Here is a 19,971-nt window from a genome sequence, read left to right as displayed (position 1 = left end):
ATGTCCTTAAATTTGCTTCAGCTGTGTCTCTGTTTCAGTGTAACTGTTGTGAATCTAGTGCTTATTGATAACTACCTGTTGAAACTTGTATTCTTTCTAGTTCTGTAGCTTAGAACATCATTGTGAGAGCTGTGAGATAATAGCTTTGAAAGCATTTCTGTCAGGCCAGGGAGGGATGTGAAAGGATTCTCCTCTCAATCATACTGGTTTAAATCTGAAGGACCATGGAGATCAGTGGAGGGGACCATATTTTGACATGGCTGCCAATAGTGAGAGAATCAGTTCTAGTGTCCTCCTGTGTGGCTTTTGTATTTTGGGTGCAAAGATGTGTTTTTGATATGTATAGATTTGAACACATCTCTGTGTCTTTTCTTATATTTTTTAAAACTCCTTTAATTCCCTGTGCATGGCTTCCCCCCTGCCCTCCACCCATGGCTTCCGCCAGTAAAGAGAATGCTGACTTCCCTAAGGCAGATTTTGAGGGTTTCAAGACTTTGTGCTCTGCTCTACATACTGGACTTTACAGCTGATTTTGGTTTGACTATTTCTGTAGGCAGGTGTGCTTCAAATAATTATTTCTGTTAAGAGCTCTGAAATATTTTGGAGAAATTCTTTGAAGAAACGTGCAATCAAATTACAGAATACTCTAAATTGTTCTTTTGTTGTTAAGAAGATACTTTTTGCTACTGTGGCAACATTTTTGCAATTGACTTTCTAAAGCAATAACATTCTGTTGCTTTGGTTTGTTAGACTGTTAATGACAAGGTCACATCACTTTATGTCTGTTTTTTAATGCCGTGTGTTGTTTCTCACTTAAAATCCACCTTGCAGACTATATTCTAATGTAGACATTTTGTCAGAATAACCTTTGTGCTTTGTCAATGCCTGTCATCTTTGAGAAACTGTAACTCGAAATCTAACAGTCTTATTGCCAAAAACTTACCAAATATTATCAAAATAAGAAAGAAGGCAATGTTTGCTTTCAGTTATCACTCTTCTGCTTGTTTCTGCTTGCAGACAAGAGTGTCTGCTTGTAGTCGGGTTGAACCATAATTATAGAACACTTGGTGTTTTGGTTATGGAAATATACAAAATTATGTGCATGCTGTATACAGCTTTTTAAGTAGTGTGCTATAAATGCACTTTGGGCAAGTACTAAACTCTTCTTGAAAATTTACACCCTTGTTCTCACATTATCTTTTGACAGAGGTTATGTTTATCCTCAAACCAGAGCTAAACAAAAGTTCTAGTTCTTTTACACTTGTCTGTGCCATTAGACTATGGTGACAGCTGCTCCGCTGTATTCTTGCCTTCCCTAGTGTCTTTAGTATTGCCTCTGTGGCAGCTTTCCCTCCTGTCTTTAGTATTGCCTCTTTGATCTTCTGGAACATGCATGGTGATACTGATGCAATAAAAATTGATGCAAGTGACAGACTTGATATCTTAAGAATTAATAGAGGGTCAGACTACAGGGAAAAAAAAAGGATGGTGTTGATCTGTAATTTTGCTTGATAAATTTCTTAAGCTCCTGATATTTTGCTACATTCTGGGTAGTCAGAAAAAGAGTTGCTGTTTCAGTGGGCTTGTCATGTAGACTGTCAAATCAGGAAAATTTCTGGAGAATGAAAGCGGTGGTTGAACATTTGATTAAACAACTAGCAGAGTAATCTGAAATGCAAGGGTTGGTGGTGGAATTTTAACTGCTGGAGTACATTTCAGCACAGAAATATGGTGGGATTAATTTTTTTTAGCAAGTTCTTAAGGTGCAGTTTCGTATTAATGGCTGGCTATTGTCAAAACTGATGAAGCTGCTCCTCTCAGACACTTTCTCTGTCTTTGGGCTGAGCGTTCCTACTGCATCCCTTTTACCCTGGGACTGTCTGACCCTGTGATGAGCCAGCGCAGGAAACTAACCTGGCAGAAAATTAACTTTTGGGCGGGTAGGGTGGCAAGCAGATAGTATACTTTTGGATGAACTCTTCGAATAGTCTTAACACAAATTCAGATGGGCACCAGTGTCAGCACAAGGAAGAGGGAGTGAGATTTGAGGTACCATCATTCTGAAAGTAGTTGATCAAATTAGCATTATAGCAAAATAATTGCCACAGTTTTATTTCTAGTAACTCTTAATATTAGGCAGAGAGAGCAACTGAAGAGGAAAGCTTTTCTAGGTATTGAGCTTAACTAGTAAGTTGAGAGTAGTTAATGTAAAAGTGGAAGACAGTTTCAATGAGAATAAACTCTTATCATCATGGTTATACCTTTTAGAAAAGGAAGAATAGTAAAATATAAAACATATTTCAAGAAATACATGTTGTTAAGCAGTGGGTGTGTACAAAAGATCCAAGGGAAGCAATTTGGGAGAGCGGGAAGAAACTGCTAACTCTGTGTTCTTTAGTAGTTTGTATTGGGATTTTGTAAGACAATTGCAGCCTATTCCAATGCAAGTTAAATCACAAGTATTATTTAACATAAAAATGTGAATGTATGCAAAGTGGAAACTAGTGAGTATGAACAAATAATTTTTACATGAAAAGTTTACCTTAGAAAAATGGAGGCTCGAGGTGAGACACCTCTAGCAGTGAATACGCAGAATAAAAGAATGTTTTATCAATACTTACAGTAAGATGAAGACCATGGTAAATGTTTCAGCCATCTCAGTATCAAGTAGAATATATATCTGCCATAGCTTTTCATGAGTCTTAATGTTCTTTTGCCCTTGATATTCATTTAAAAAAAAAATCAAACTGTATTACATATATACACTACTAACAGAAGGTTGAGCTGTAATTTAACGATAGAGCTAAGCCAGTTGAATGGCTAGCTGCTGCCAAAGGGGATCTTCTCTTTCCCCCTCCCCAACTAAGGCAGTTCAGGGAGCTAATTTGGCAGAAGACTAATTGCTTCCAGTGGAATGACAGGAGAGAGTTGGTTTTCTGTGGATTTGGTTCCCTAAACTGTTGTCATAGGTTGGTCTGGCACAAGGCAATGGCGGTATGAAGAATGACAGCAGGAGGCACAAGACTGCACCTTGCAGCAGTAACTAGCTGTTAAATGAGTTTCCTTCCAACATCGCAGCTAGAGCCTCTGAGCTTGACTAAGCCACCTAAAACTCGTGCTAAGGAATTTAAAGAAATAGTGTGAAGCAACTTCACAGCTTTTTGAGAACTTCTAAAGGACAGATGACATCCCAAAGGAGAAGGGGGAAAAAGATGCATCTACCCTTTAAAAACTATTGGAAAGTGGGATCTAGAGAACTGCAAACTAACTGTCTGGCCCCAGTGATCTTCTGAAAGATATTAATCTCTTTGCAAAAAATAACAATAATTTGAGGTTTTTCAAGAATAAACCCTGTTAATCCAGTCTAACTTTTTTTCTGTGGCAGGGCAAGGGGCGTACTGGATAGTTGCATCTTGACTTTAAAAAGGTTTTTGACACTGTTCTGTGTTATGCAACTAACAAAAACAGTATTACAGAAACTATTGTATAAGTACATTTGATTGGAAAGGTATACCTGGAAATGGGTTAACAGTCAAAGTGAAATGATGTGTTGAACTTCTGCAAAGGTCTTAGATGCTTGTTGGTATTTTCAGTAGTGACTTGGATTGCAGCATCTGCATGTTAAATGTGAAGATACACCAAGAGCAGCCAGCATGTTTGATTAGGATTTATAATTCAAAATCATCTTGACAGACTGAGGAAACCAGTACATTTTAAAATGAAAGGCTACAGTTTCAGTTAAATGGAGGAGTACATTTGAGTGGGAGTAATCAGCTGCGCAAATCCAGCAGAGATTGACTACAGAATAGAAACTGGAAGCTCTAGTAGGTTGATTAGCTGTAGATGTTTAACAATATTTTCATGTTAAAGATAAGTACTTCCAGAGTTACCAGTCACACCTGATTACAGTCTGTGTAATCAGAAGAGAGGAAGATGTGCTGAGCTGCCAACCAAGATATTGGAGTTAGCAGCAAAGTTGCTGTTAGTAATCTGCCCCCAAATAAATGAGAATTTGGGGGGTAGGAGTGTAGGGGGAGATTGCTCTGTCCGCTTATTTTTGGTTATTTATGAGAACATCTTTTGTGATGAATCGGAGCAGGCATGGACGGCAGATCAGTTTACCCATTTCAGTGGAGGAAATCTTACCCAGTTGCTTTCAGAATTTCTGGGCAACTAACAGTTATTTCCTCTTCAAGTACTGGGCCTTTTTTGTGACTGGAATAAAGTCTGGCAAAATTATGATTTATGCTTTGATTACTTTTCAAGGGTCTTGTTCAGATGTCTTTACTTCTTATTGAACCTGTTGTGATATTGAAGTTGGTGTAAATAGCCTATCCCCACAGTGCCAATCTCTGTTTCAGGGATGGACTAGAGAAAGTAAAATCCTATTTTAGGGTCTGACCTCCTTTTCTTCTCTGAAACAATGCGTTTTTGCATAAAAACATAGGAGTTGGTAGATGCACCAGGAATCCTTTATGTGATTGTAAGAACAGTAAGCCTTCACTGTTATAGGCAAGACCCATTGGCTAACACCATGCATTTGACATAACATTTATCCTACTGTATTATATGGAAATAAAGCTTAATTCCCTCTTCTGCAACAGTCAACAGCTGTTGAGACAAAATCCTAAAGAATTATTACTGTTTGCAGAAACTGAGGTTTTCAGCAACAGTGGTTCAAAAACAAGTATAAAATAAACTTTTGTAGTCATTGTACCCAAAAGACCATTTTAGGTGTTGTCTGTCCTAGGTGACATATGTATCTATGTTTACCGAATGCTAGAGGATCAAATCAATCCAGTGAAGTTTACTTATGATTGTGTGATAAACCTCACCATTTACCTCTTCTTTGCAAAGAAATATATGCAATTTACCTTGGAACAGGTTTTATAGTCTGAGGCTGCACTCCGCAGTTTAGGATGAAGCTTGTTTTATAAGTTTTCTTTTTCTTTTTTTTAAATGTTAATTGGAAGGTGTTAATTGTTGTACTGAAGAGGTATAAATTGGGAATCAAACAGATAAAAGTATAAGAAGATTACATACATAGTTGCAGACTGATATGTTTTACTCCAGTGTTAAAACTGGTCATTTCCTCATTGCTGCAGTTCTTGTTTCAAGTAATCTGGTTTCAGCATTCTGCTATATTGCCATGTTGTGCTACTAGGAGTGAACATCTGAGGGTGGAAACTTAGTACGTCGGCTTTGCTACTAGGAGAGAAAAATAATACCACATTGCGCTGTCAGTAAATCATTTATATGCACTTATACATCTTGTGCATTTTGTTGTTAAATCTTTATCTACTCTGATGCTGGTTAGTGCCCTTGCCAGCACCACAGGAAGAATTGAATGGTACATTTGAATAGTGGCATTAGAAAACTGCTAGAATCCAAAATAATTTTCAGTGTTACTTGAACTTACTTGTAAGCCTGAGAAACAGTTGTAGATTTCCAAAAGTTAATTATTCTCACTCTCATGGTTTATAGTTTAATATTAACCTTTATTTGATGGGTTAGGAGAGGAGAAAGAGGAAAATGGAAAACATTTTAATAAACAAGAATGTCTTTTAGAAACAGCTTCTCTATGTGGGTAAAAAAACAGTTATTTCTGTTTTTAATAGGAGATCATGGCAGGCCCCCTTTCTGTTTTTCTGGTGTCACTGTCAGTAAATGGCCATAGCAAATCTAGAAGAAAAACAAAGTCAATCTCTGTCTGCAGCTACTCGTTATAATCTATATGTTTAATGAATTTTAAGTGACTCTCCAGAGATGTATAATTATGGATTCATGTAGCTTGGTGTGCCTAGAACACGCAGCTGACTGTCTTTAAAATAGGAACTGAAGTGTTATGTGTGTTTGCGTAAGAGGGAGAGCGCCACCTACTGGAAAAACCTACCACCTGGTGGATGGCATTTCAAGTGGAAGAACAGGAGTGAAAGTGTGCAATGTCCATTTCTCGTGTCTGGTCTCTGGGTTTTGCAATGAATGCATTTGCAAAAAAATAAATCTGCTTAAACTTTGAGCTCTGAAAATATTTTTTTCAGATTTTCACCCAGACTTTTTTTTAATAGGAACATCATCTCCAGCGGGCTATCTCAGCACAACAAGTATATGGAGAGAAGAGGGATAACATGGTTATACCAGTCCCAGAAGCAGAAAGTAATATTGCTTACTATGAATCTATATATCCTGGAGAATTTAAAATGCCAAAGCAGCTGATTCACATACAGCGTAAGTAAAACAACTTACTCATTGAAATCTGCACCAAGAATTTACTTTGCCAAAAGTTCAAGAGATTCCTCTTAAATGTCTATCAAACTTACTCACGACTGCTTTCTGAGAAATAATTTTGTACAACATGTAGAGGAGTGCATACTTCTACTGAAGAGCCCTATTTAATTCTTAATCAGGAAGTAGATAATGTCCTTCTTGAATAAAGTCTGTATGTTAATACTTGAATTTTAGCAATCATAAAGCCCTGTTCCTGTTCTCTGTAATAACTCACTAGTTACAGCTTTCAGGGAAATTTAGGTTCATTAACAAGAACAGACAGACACCAACATGCTTGAAGGGGAGAATGTATAATGCATGGTTGAGAAGCAGAGTACCTTTGCCCCAAAGTTTAACCAGGATAAAATGACAGTAGAGTGGATTGGGAAGCCAAGTAGAAATGGCAGTAGTAGTATTTGCCTACACCTGGATGACATATTCTACATCTGAGAGTAGGTATATTTTGGTGTCACTGATGACTTCTGAATGTGTTGGGTTTTTGTTCTTGCTAGAACATGGCAGCTGTTCTGTTTGGATGTGGACGTTGGTGTGACCACTGCATTACTTGTGATAACTTTTGAAAACATTGCAGAAATTTATTCTGCTGCATAATATAATTAGCAGAATTAAAATGTAGCATCTGTGCTATGTAAACAGATCTCATTCCTAGTTAACTTTGGTGTAATGCTAGACTTCTAAATCAGTCCAAGTTTCAGTGATGAGCTAAAGTATTAGAGCATGTTGCTCTGTTTTAGTATTAGTCTCCATTTGCTTAGGGAGTCTTCCATCCTGATACTAAGGTACTTTTTTTCATTCTTCTTTTCCTTATCTGGTGGTCTAACAGCCAAAATGGTGATCGTTAGCTGCATTGTATTCTCCCTATTTATTTTACTTTGTCTTGTTTTCATTTTTAAATAAAAATACACTCAACTCAAGCAAACCAATGTTTTTTTGATATTAAAACAATTTTCTTAATTTGGGGGGGGGGCGTGGCAGCAGGTGATGCTTTTCACAATGTGTTTCCAAATGCACACTCTCAAAGAAATTAATCTCGCTTGGGAACTAAAACAACTTGCATGTGGCATAAGAACTAGGGAAATCTTGTTTTGAATTTTCAAACATTTGCATTTCCATAGGATATTGTGGAAGATTGAACAGTAGTTCTTGTTCTGCAAAACTATTGCTTGTATTTGAATATACCCTGCTACATAGGGTAGACTGTCCTGGACCAGTTTAGTCTGACTCTTTTAGGTCACAGAAATTTGTTGACGAGACTATTACTGTGGCCTCGCGCGCAAACTCTGCAAATGCTTTTGTAGAAGTACCTTTAAAGCACATTTGGGCTGAAGTCATAGCTTCTGAAGTGGACAGTGCACTTCATAGAACTACAGAATGCTAAAGAGCATTGAAAAGTCAGACCAAGCTAACAAATCCAAATGTTGCTGACAGCAAGGAGGTTGAAAGCCACTGGATGGCTTGACTATTAGTAAATTTCCATTGGCTCAGAAAAGCATAGTCACATAGGTATCAAATTTTATTCCTGCTTTTAACAGTGTAACTTTTTTAAAGAAACTAGATGTAATCTCTAAGTAGGATTAGTACAATGTGCAGAAAAATCATTTTGTTTTGTCTTGTTCTGCAAACCGTAAGAATCTGGCCGGTACTCCGGACACCACTATTAAAACAAAACATTTCCATAGTAAAACTGTAACCTTAACTTTCCCTCTATCATTCAGCTTTTAGTTTGGATGCTGAGCAGCCTGATTATGACTTGGATTCAGAAGATGAGGTCTTTGTGAATAAGTTGAAGAAAAGAATGGACATCTCTCCTTTGCAATTTGAGGAGATGATAGACCGACTAGAGAAGGGCAGTGGTCAGCAGGTACAGCATCATTTCAAATAAAAACTTCAAAATACGTACTACATATTTCACTGTGTGAAAGTGACATACTGGGTTTTACATTTAGCCAGTCAGCCTGCAAGAGGCCAAGCTGTTGCTGAAGGAAGATGATGAATTGATCAGAGAAGTGTATGAGTACTGGATTAAAAAGAGGAAAAACTGTCGAGGTCCTTCTCTTATCCCATCAGTGAAACAAGAGAAACGAGATGGTTCCAGCACAAATGATCCTTATGTTGCTTTTAGAAGACGAACAGAGAAGATGCAGACACGAAAAGTAAGTAGATTAATACGTTCCTCTTCTTTCCTTTTCTTCGTTCTTCTCACTCCCAAATAGTAGCTTATATAAAGAAACAATCCTGCTGCGCAGTATGAAACAACATAAGTTCTTATTTTTCCTTTAAATTTGTTGGGGCAAAAACATAAAGGGAAACCACTTTAGGCCCACTATTGAATGAAGGTTTTGATGTTCTGTTTTTTTGTTGTTGTTTTTTTTTTTTACTAAACTCACTCACAGTGGCGATAAGCTCTAGCTGATTGATACATGCACGTTTCTCTTTGATATCAAACCTTTAGAATATGGGTTTTTTAATGAGTATTTAAATTTTCTTTTAATTCAGATTATTTAATAATTTAAATAATGTGGCAAAATGTATACTCTATCTACAGAATCGAAAAAATGATGAAGCATCTTATGAGAAGATGCTTAAGCTGCGTCGAGATCTGAGTCGTGCAGTAACCATCCTGGAGATGATAAAGAGAAGGGAAAAAAGCAAGAGGGAGTTGCTGCATTTAACACTGGAAATTATGGAAAAGAGGTAATGTTTATTGAAATATTGTTGCAAAAAGCTTTGGAAACTACTTTGTATTCTGATTCCCACCATGAGAGATTTTAAAAAAGTGTTTTAGGCTTTTTCATGCTTAAAGTATAGCATGTTTCCATATATGGCTGTAAAGAGCAAAATAAAACATGTGGAAATCGCTCATTGCAGGGAAGTGTCTAGTTACCCTAATCTGTGTTAGGTTTTATTACATGTATATGTATACGCAAGTAAATTAATATAGAAACAAATTTCGAAATTAAACTTAAGTACTTAGATTAAGGAAATCACAGCTATTTAAGGCAGTTTCCAAGTGTTACTGTTTCTCCTTCATTATCTCTGCTGTCTTTTAGCAGCATTTGATATGATATCCTCCTGAACAAAATAAATAAAAAGCATTTCTTAAAACATAGCATGCTGCTCTGTCAGTCGTCTCTATTTAGACTAATACTTTTTTCAACATCCTGTTTGACAGCTGTGCTGAAGACCAAATGCTGTAGTTTATCAACTGTCCCTTTCATAGTCAACAGAGAATCACATTTGCAGTGTGAAATTGTTTTTTAGCAGTTCATATTTTGGATCTGACTAGACTTCTTTAGCTTAAGCATCCGTGCTCAAAAATAAATGTTTTGAGTCAATATTTTAAAGGTCTAAAACTAACTTTTTATTATCTAGTCCGGTTTCCTAGGGAGACAAGTTGCATGTCAGTCTGCCCTCTTTCTACCAGATGCAGTTTTTTTTTCCAAGCAGCGACAATTTTCAGTAGAACTAGAGTGGGAGAGATCTCAAAGCTATGCCAGCACCTTTTTCGTAAAACTGTACTGCTGTTCATAGGGAAGACTGAAGTGCCCCTTCATAATGGAAAACTGTAACATGAGCTCAACTCCTCTTAGAGTTCAGAGAATTCACACAGGACTCCAAATATGTTATGTTTCATTGGTTTTGCTGGTCCTGTAACTATTTCATAATACGAAAGAGGGAGGCTTTGTGAATAAGGCCCTCTGACCTCACTGTTTAAAACCTTTTAGGTCATGTATTTATTTATTTAAATAGTGCCCTCTCTGAGTGAGGGGGAAAAACCTACCCTGTTTTTCTTTCTAGTTTCTGCATCCCCTTCCTCCCCTGCATTATTGTCCTGCTGAATGTGTTTTTACAGGTAGTTATCCTTTTGTTTATTGGCCAGCATTAGTTACTGCAGTGAAGTTTCTGTTTTATTAGTCCTCTCTTCTGGAGCAATAATTTCTGTACTACTTGTTGTCATCCTGGCTTCCTTTTATCTCAAGTTAAAAGTACGAGTCTACGTTTAACTTTGCATATTGCACGGTTTTTACCAAACTTGTAAACATTCCAACAAGTAAGAAAAATCCTCTGATTTCAGGTATAATTTGGGTGACTACAGTGGAGAGATCATGTCTGAGGTCATGGCACAGCGGCAGCCGATTAAACCTACCTATGCTATTCCCATCATTTCTGTGACTAACAACAGCCCTTTTAAACATCAAGAAACTATGGAACTGAAAGAATTTAAAGTTAACAAAGTGAGTAATGGCATTTCTGAATATCAGTAACCAAGTTATAAATCATGCTCTTAGGTATGCCATATACAGAGGCTTTAGAATATGACAGTATGGAAAACATTTTTAGTTTGTTGGGATGGGAGGAATAGATTCTGAAAATGGAAATAGACTAGCAAGGCTGCAATTGGAGTAAAATACTTTGTTCTGTTGACATTATCTTGCATACAGAATGGAGTAAAACATACTTTTGAGTTCGTTTGGACCATCTAAGAATGTCATAGCCTCTGAACTTTTAGAGGAATAATATTGGTACAACAGCCAGCACTCTGTTTGAAATAATTTGGATCTGTGCTTTCCACAGAAGTATTCTTTTCTGTGTTCCAAAACTAAACCTAAAAATTGTAAAAAAAAAAAAAAAAAAAAAAAAAAAAAAAAAAGACTTTGGCAATTAATTTCATAATTTTAGTATTAATAAGTATTTTACAATATATGGAAAAAGACTGATGATAACTTATAAACTATTAAATATCCCTTAAGATGGAAATAAAGAAGTAAAGGTCAACTACAGACAGAAATGCGCATGCAGTTATAATAAATTCTTATACAAGGGGAATATTAACATTTTTGTCTAATATGGTCCATAAAGTTCAGAAATCCTAAACAAAAATTATCTCTTACCTAGATACTGGACAAAGTTAGGAGTCATCAGTTAAACCTTTTCTCTCCTTTTTTGTTCTAATTAATGTTAGGTATTTTAATTTTGGTGGATTTTTGTTTTGTTATGTGGTAGTCGTGATGTTGTAAAGACCCACTGATATCCCCAGCATGCCTTTGTCTGTTAATTAAAACTGTTTTTGTATTCAAGTGAAGTATCAAATCATCTATTTGATTTAGACAGCATTTATTATTTTTTTCACGTTGGCTTTAATTTTTATGTCATACAAAGCACAACTACTGTGCCAACAGTTTAAATTATCTGGTAGTATGTTACATAGGTCAGGTAGCACAGGAGAAATGTTGAAGTACAATCTGAATTAAAACATGCTTCTTGTAGTTGAATAATGTCTGAAGGCTGATCTGGATCTCACAAGGTGGCTTGAATCAGTTAATACTTCTGTTGCTAGAAGGGCATTATAATTGAGATTGCTAGAGTATACTCATCTATTGATGACTCTGAATAATTTTTTGCAGAATTTTTTTCTTTGCCTAATTAATAGGTCTCAACAATATAGTTTTCAATATTTTGGTTTCAGATACAGTGTCTCTGCAGAGCTTGAAAGAAATCTGTTCCTTTGAAACTTGCAAAATCCACCTCAGCTGAAAATTGCTTAGTATGGGAAAATGTGTTTAATTTTCGAGAATATTTTTTGAGATTCTAGGTGTCTTTAAAAAGTCTAACTTCTGTTTTTTTGCCTTTTAAAACATTGTTTGGTACTTAGTAATTGCCTGACAATGAGTAAATGCCTATTAACTTTAAGTGGTAGAAAATAAAAATGATGCATTATGGCGAACATTGGATATGTTTAGATCCAGTTCTCCATAGCAGTGTTTTATCTAGTGTAGTCACTGAGCAAGCAGGACTTGATTCCTCCTTATTTGGTAAATACTTCAATTGCTGGAAATGAAATACAAATTTTGATGAGGCGATTGCTTGTATTACTTTGAAGGTGGTAGAAAGATGAGTTCACTTTTTAGCTTGCTTACACAAGAGTTTTAGATTAAAACAGGAGTTTTCTAACTTGCTTGTGTGCATAATTTTAAGCTTTTTTTTTCTTGCAGCAAGATAAACCTGATGTTATTCGACCCAAAAGAAAGTATGAGAAGAAGCCAAAAGTCTTACCTTCGTCTGCTGCTGCTACTCCTCAACAGGCGAGTCCTGCTGCACTGCCAGTCTTCAATGCTAAAGATTTAAATCAGTATGATTTTCCTAGCTCAGATGAAGAACCTCTCTCCCAGGTAGGACCTCCAGAGTTTTATGCTGGTCTTGCGGTAAGAATGGGAGTGAAAATTGTGAATTTACCAGCTCTTCCCCACCCCCTTACCCCCTTCAATTTTAAAGGTTTTGTCTGGTTCTTCTGAGGCTGAGGAAGAAAACGATCCTGATGGTCCTTTTGCCTTCCGTAGGAAAGCAGGCTGTCAGTACTATGCTGTAAGTAAAATTTCCTTATATATCATAAGACAGGGCATTGTTGTATAAAAAAATCTTGTGTTTAATTGCTTAAAATTATTTTAAGCCTCACTTAGACCAACCTGGCAACTGGCCGTGGAGTAGCCCTAAAGAGGGAAGATTAGGAGATGTGCGCTATCGATACTGCTTAACCACCCTCACTGTACCCCAGAGGTGTATTGGGTTTGCACGAAGACGGGTCGGCCGTGGTGGAAGGTAAGCTCTCCACAACTGTTGTTGTAAAAATGTTGTGAATAAGACACCTCTTTCATGTTTCTAGACATCTTTTTTTGTTGGTACTCCCAAGTTCTGAGGTGAAAACACATCTATGTTTTCATTTGTAACTGATGTTTCCTATTAAAATGATTTGCACAGTCATCTTCAATCAGTAGTTTTTAAAAATGGCCCTATCTGGAGGCCTGCTGTGATTTCCCAATGTTAGAGGAGAAAATTGGGTGGGAGGAAAACCTAACAAGTGACCATAACTGCTAAGTTTTGGACATTTCCCCCCAAAATGAAAGCATTAAGAACTGTTACTTCAGATGCTTACTTCTAAATTTCTTGATCAAAAACGTATTTCTAAATTATTTAATGTATAAATGTTATTTCTTAAGTATTGTTTGACAGGTCTTTTAATTTAATCTGAATGTCCCAATAAATTTCTTCTTTAGTTACATCTTTTTAAATAAAAGAATGTGATTTGGCTTTCAGATGAACACTTAAAACCTATTGGCATGTTAGCAAGTCAGACTGGAATGTTAGCAAAATCAGAATGGGAGCTGAGGGCTCTTGCTGGCATTTTGCAAGGGCGGTTGGCAGATAATGTGTGACAGCTTTTAGAGCTGCACGTGGTAGTTGTAGGTGTATTCAGTGTATATGGGAGTAAGGCATTTGGACTGAAGTTGCTTTAGGAGGGCATTTAGATTGTTTTTTAGTTAAGCAGTTCTATTGTCCAGTGTTGTGGTGTGTGTGGGGGGAGGGGGTTGTTTTTTGTTTTTCATTTTATTGCTTGTTCTAGAACAGTTTTGTGTAACCTCTACCACTTGTTTCCCTGTCTTCTCCAAGCCCAGGTGAGAAACTAGTGATCTTGGGACTTTTCTTGCCACTGCCTAATTCTGCATTTTTTTATTTTTTTTCCCCATTTTTAGGGTGCTACTAGACAGAGCGCATTCGGACTATGATAGTTCATTTCGTCAGCTGGATTTGGAAATGCTTTCCTCATCACAACACTCTTCAATCAGTCAATTTGCCAATACCTCAGAAACAAATACCTCGGACAAATCTTTCTCGAAAGACCTCAGTCAGATACTAGTCAATATCAAATCATGTAGATGGCGGCATTTTAGGCCTCGGACACCATCCCTACATGACAGTGACAATGATGAACTCCCCTGTAGGAAATTATACAGGGGTATAAATCGAACAGGCACAGCACAACCTGGGACCCAGACATGCAGTACCTCTATACAAAGTAAAAGTAGCAGTGGTTCAGCGCATTTTGGTATGTTTATTTTGACAAACTTACTTCTAGAAATTTTAAACTTGGCTCAGAAAAAAAAAGAATATTGTTAGGTCATCCATACTTTTATGGCCTACTCTGATAGCAGTCCATCTTCTCTTTTCTCTCTTTGATTTGCTTCATTGAATGCTTATTCTTACTTAGTGCTGGCAGTAGTGTACTGCATCTCAAACTTCTGCAAATGCTATCCTTTTATTTAATTCTTTTTAGAAATATAATGGTTTAGAAACCAATTTTGTACAGGGTTTAAGTTAACTCTGAAGATCTGAATTTTTAAAATTAAAAGTACATTGGTTGAAACATTGATAAAAACATTAAGCTCCAGATTTTCTTCTAATATTTTTTGTAGCACATGGTGATGGTGGTGGGGAATGTTTAGCTAAAATGTTTCCATAGATCTCAGCATGCTCATGAACTCTTATCCTTGAGTTTTAGAAATTTAAGTGTCACTTTCCCATCCAAAAAATACATAATCCAGGCCCCTGCCAGTGCTACATGCATCTGCTTGTGCTTGACAAAACTCCCAGACAGATCCCCTCTACATTGTGTCAGCTAATGGCAGATTACATGCTGTAGAACCTAAATTACAGAATTGAGGACCTGACCCTAAGAAAACTTGATGTGGAATTGGTTTTGCATTGCAATACTATTGGACAGCACCTCCCTTTGTATTGTGTTCTCCATAGTGGAAGACTGCTGCTTACATGGTTAGAGTATAACTTATATAACTCTTGAGTTTTGATCAGTCAGTACATTAAATAGCATCTTAATATAGAAAATAATGGTTGAAGTAATTTTTATGAAGAAATTAATTTTAGAGTTCTCTACCATTTTCTAAGGACTGCAGAATCATGCCTTCCCTACCATATTGAATTACAGCTTTGGGGAAAAAAACTTTAAAAGCTGGAAAACTTGGGGGTAGGGTGGGGACAGATGCGTATACCTAAACTCCCCAAGTGTGGGGTGTTTTAGTTTGTTCAAACAACGAGTCCTTCCCTGGTGTTGGTCTTTCATCCTCCTGTTTTCCTGATACATGTTGTACGCTCCCTTCCCTTCCGTCCCCCTCCCATTTTTTCTGAAAATTACTCTTCCTTGCGTTTTTAGACTTAGTGGTCAGCTTTGTTCTACTCATTATTTCATGCTTCTTTACCCTACTGTCATAGAGTAGGTCTGTGTGCCACCCTTCTCCCACCCCTTCTTTTCTCTTTTAAACCTCTTCTTGCCAGGAAATAAGTTAGGGCTAAAGTTTATGGTTTCTGATCTAAGCGTGACTTCTTCCCCTCCCCAAGTAAGGTTTCAAGCTAGTAAGCCAAGTCCAGGAGTTAATGAGAATATCCTGTGGCTAATGGTCAGAAGTGTGCTAAAACTGTGCTAGACAGGTTACCAACGTAAAAACAAAATTATGATGTGTGATAAATAGATTATAAATACGATGTAAAGTACTTATAGGTAATACACCATATCTGAAAATCGCATAAACTTAAGAAATTGAGTTCAAGACATATATCTTTGTGTATGTATATATGTACACAGGCATGCATAAAAAAGAAGGCATTTTTCCTTAAATAGTAAAGATAATTCCTAATTGAGGCTAAATAAATTAATTGAATTCTTATAGCAATGAGTTCTGTACAAGGTTTTAATTGTGTTGGGTGTATTTTGAAAATTGGAAAGTATTTTTATGCCTATCTATAGATAGATATGTATATATGTGCTTAGTGTGTTTTGCTCGTTCGTTCATGGTTGGAATTTTACACAGGTGGTTTACCTCATCTGTGTAAAATATTTAAGTAAATACTCAGTGCTTACAAAGTTAAATTGTTGTGGCATTTAGATTCATATTTTATTAGTGTTTGATACGGGAATAGTATATTCCATAAAAAGCATAATTATGTCTGGATTCATATATGTACTTTAATTACCACAACCTTTGGATATTGGTTTGTTATTAATATAGCCAGGTAGATTGTACTCATGAATAGTCTTAATAAGGATTCCTGTAGTTATGTGTGTGTGAGTTTGTGTATACATGGTATAATGATGGTCATCTCTTTAGGGTTAGGTGTTTGAAAAGAGTATATATTATTTAATTCATCTTAATGCCATTCTGTTTTCTGGTGTTCTCCTTTTTACTGTCCTGAAGACTTCTTTAAGATACGTTGTCTACACAAATTACAAATATAAGTGATTATATGTTTTATTCAAAGGTGCGTTTGACTTATTCAAAGGTGCATGTCAGGGCTCCAGCCGTTTATTATGTCTTCTCACTTTCTGTAGCAAATATTGTAAATAACATAGGGTACCTAACATCTGTACTGAAATTTTTCTAATGCTCACTACAATAGATTGCAATGCTGTTGTGTCCCTTCAACTTGTTCTCGGCTATTTTTAAAGCTCGGAGATTTCTTTATTTATTTATTTTTAATGGTTCAGTTTTCTTTGCCTTTTAGCTTTAAGTGGCAATAGGTGTTGTTGCCAAAAAACAGTGACTAATGCATCTCTATTTTAAAAAACCCTTTATCGCTTCACTGCTACTGTGAGTTGGGGTCAACCCAAATTGCTTAGCTTTAAGATATGCTCATCTTGACTCTGTATTGCCTAGCAGAGGTGGTCATGCTGCTGCGCCTGTTGTCCATCATCATGGGATATGTTTTGTCTGGTTCCATATCAAAGTAGTTTACGAAAGTCTTAAGTCTTTCCACCTGGAATGTCCCAGAAAATGCTGCTGACCTGTAAAAATTGCTGTGTAAAACTTTGCTTTTCAAATCTTTTGTACACAGCCAGCATAGGTGAGAAGTTGAGGTGGTATCTCAAGTTTTCCTGCTAATCAGAGGACTCATTATGAAAGCCGTGCTGTGACACCATTGTTACTGGCTATAGGAAGCACTGATTTTCCTCCTGAAGAGTGGAGAGAAGTTTTCCCCAAAGAGCCAAGCATACAGTGATCATTTTGAAAGTGCCTTTGACCCTGAAGAAATGCAAGGTATTCTGGCACTGGCTTTCAAAGTACTTGGCATAAAAGACACATGGGAGATAAAGAAGACCTCAATGCAACAACTTCATCAGTTAAAAAGGGATCTCTGAAAAAATCTCTTACAAGTTATCCGGGAACTAGGCTCATACTGGACTTGTCATGTTTTGAAGGACAGTATCTGAGCAAAATAGCTTCACTTTTGGAAAGGGTGGTTCCCGTTCATCTCACTTGAAAAGCTATGAAAAGGCATCTTTTGCCGCCTTGAAAAAAAGGCATGAAAACCCCTATGATTCAAAGGTTTTCAAACATATGGCATACAATACAGTCCTTAAAAATAGGCAAAAGTATAAAAGCATAAATGATTCTTGTGGAAGAATAAGTGTTGTTTGGTAGGGAAGCTATTCATTCTGGACAAAGACAGGATTACTTTTTGAAAGGAGCCTGTATTGCTGACAGTCTCATCAGGTCTCAAAACCTTGACACTTGTCTTCAGAGATACAACTTATGTGTCTTTACAGTCTGGAGCATATGGTAGGCGTGAACGTTCAGTTGAAGTATTTGTATCCCAGCAATTTAATCTTCCTTTCTGTATTAATTGATTGACCCATCTCCACCTGTTATGCTAGGCAAGCTGAAATCTTTATACTGCATCAGATCTGGGCGAGACTATGGTTTCTGTTGGAAATCTTCTATTAAATATCTTGTATTCGTATTTTGGGATGGTTGTATCTAATAGTCAAAACATTGTGAGACACTTGAAATTGTATAGCTTCTATAATTCTGTTGCAGCCTTGTGTTTAGGAGACAGACTAGAGGTACAGTCACTAGTGAAAGATTTGGGCTTTTGTTCCTAGGCTCTGCAGTAAGACCGGGCAACAGTGTTACATTCTATTCTTTTATACTTTCTTCCTCCCAAAGAAGTTGGGTCACTTTGAAAAGAAAGTCTGTGAATCATCAAGACTAAAGAGACTAGCAGCTGACTAGAGTATGCTTGATAGATTAAGCTTCTTCTCAAAGAAAGAATTATGAAGTATTTTAGCAGAAGCCTTAGTTGTAGTTGAAAAATCTTGAGGGATTAATTATGTTTGGTATTATAGATACTACTGTGTATGAAAGCCTGCAGGCATCTAGAATATCATTAAAGAAACCAGAATAGTTTATCTTGAATTTTGTTTTCTGCAAACCAGAGATGTAGGTGATGTGCTGCAAGTTGTGCTTCAGTATTCAATAACTGTTCATGTTTTTTTCTGGCAAACTTGGATGCTTTTTCACATCTCTCTTAATCTGCTTCTGAAAAGGAGTAGTTTGCACATTCATGCTAAAGATTCTAGCAGGATTCACTGTGGGCTGTGCTTCCATCTCCCAAATGTGATGTTAGCATCTGTATCTCTGTTTTGTAATCATGGTTGATAGCTCTACTATTTTTGGTACTTTACACCCTCCATTACTGAGGATACCTGACACCCTCCAACCTCCTTGACAAATACGTCATTCTTCAGATTCCTCTTCCATGGAAGGAAGCACGAGGAAGTTCCCCAATCCAGTTGGCAATTTCTCACACCAGAATAGAAAGATGTCTTACCTTTTTTTCTGCTTTCATGCCATCCCTGGTTGAGTTTAGATCTTTTTATTTAACCTTTGTATCCGTAATAGTCAAATGCCACAGTCTGGCTTACTGTTTTCATTTTTCCAAATGTCTGTTTCACATTGTTGGATAAACCTGGTCATGAAAAATACTGATATTTGTAATGGGCATTTTCCATTATCACTGGAACTTCAGTCTTGGCCTCTTCCCCCCACAAAACTGCAGGGAACTCGGGAATAACGGAGGTGTTTGTAGCCCACCCTAGACTTATTTGAAGGAGGAAATCTTCAAAAGGGAAAGCTTTTTTTTGTTCTGCGAAATAATGTAAACGGGGTTGAGGGAAGAATCAACCCTTACTAAAACATCTGAGCACTTTTGAAGACTTTCCTGATTCAGTTCTCTGTGCAGAGAATTTGTATTTACACTAGATTTTCTTACTCCAATTGGTTTGAAGCCGAATAAGGCCTTGCTCTAAATTGCCTTTGGATCTTTGGGCCTGTGGAAGCTGTTAAGCTTTGCTTGCAGTCTGTGCAAGGATGGTCACGTATATAACTGCTGAACAGGTAGTGTGCATCCCAAGTGGCCTGTGCTATATGTCTGGAAATTCCTGTTAAGAATATGGGCAGACTTAATATAAATGTGTAACAAGCATTTCTAGCTTTCACTCAGTTGCCAGTAAAAATCCTCATTAATAATTATTTTCTGACCATCTTTTTTCCACTAACAAGTAGGAAGTACCTACACAGATCTAGCAATTTCTGGCTCTAGAGTTCTGGCATAAGGCATTTCATACTAAGGTCTTTTGGGCTGAAATAGAAAGCTTTTGTAGTAATAAACAAGGGTCTAATGATTCATGTTCTCATAGAAATGTAATGTCTAACAATGACAAGTTCAAATAAAATCAATCTTGAACTTCTTTTCAGAAAGTGAAACATTTTTGGGCCTGATGCGTCCAATACTAAGTCACACTGATGGCTCTAACTCTCTCCAGTCTTCTGAATTCACTGATGAGAACTTGCTTTACAGTAGAAAGTCTTTAACCAGGCAGTTACATAAGCCAGATAATGTTTCTCGTAAGATAGAGAGCAAAATGTGATGTTCTGGATTTAGCATTGCAAATGGTGTATTTGCTTTGCATGCACTTTGGCATTAGTAACCACTAATCCTTCTCTTGCACAGGGGTGGGATGCACTTATGATATTTTAAAAATATATTTTTCCCCAA

At 36.8% G+C, this 19,971-nt stretch overlaps 1 protein-coding gene across 5 annotated transcripts in view; it reads left to right on the top strand.

The window, feature by feature from the left end:
* EPC1 (enhancer of polycomb homolog 1) overlaps positions 1-19,971 on the top strand; it is a 67,549-nt gene that overhangs the window by 39,668 nt on the left and 7,910 nt on the right. For all 5 annotated transcript variants that reach the window (XM_067291872.1, XM_067291874.1, XM_067291871.1 and 2 more), the window contains 9 exons: positions 6,069-6,228; positions 8,004-8,149; positions 8,235-8,441; positions 8,834-8,982; positions 10,364-10,523; positions 12,282-12,458; positions 12,562-12,651; positions 12,737-12,885; positions 13,818-14,170. In XM_067291872.1, coding sequence (XP_067147973.1) covers positions 6,129-6,228; positions 8,004-8,149; positions 8,235-8,441; positions 8,834-8,982; positions 10,364-10,523; positions 12,282-12,458; positions 12,562-12,651; positions 12,737-12,885; positions 13,818-14,170 — 1,531 coding nt within the window. In that variant the 5' untranslated portion in view covers positions 6,069-6,128. The remainder of the gene's footprint in view (positions 1-6,068; positions 6,229-8,003; positions 8,150-8,234; positions 8,442-8,833; positions 8,983-10,363; positions 10,524-12,281; positions 12,459-12,561; positions 12,652-12,736; positions 12,886-13,817; positions 14,171-19,971) is intronic.

The sequence above is a fragment of the Apteryx mantelli genome, chromosome 2, assembly GCF_036417845.1.
Source record: "Apteryx mantelli isolate bAptMan1 chromosome 2, bAptMan1.hap1, whole genome shotgun sequence".
In the NCBI taxonomy this organism is placed as follows: Eukaryota; Metazoa; Chordata; class Aves; order Apterygiformes; family Apterygidae; genus Apteryx; species Apteryx mantelli.
This window is presented reverse-complemented; position numbering and strand designations above follow the sequence as displayed.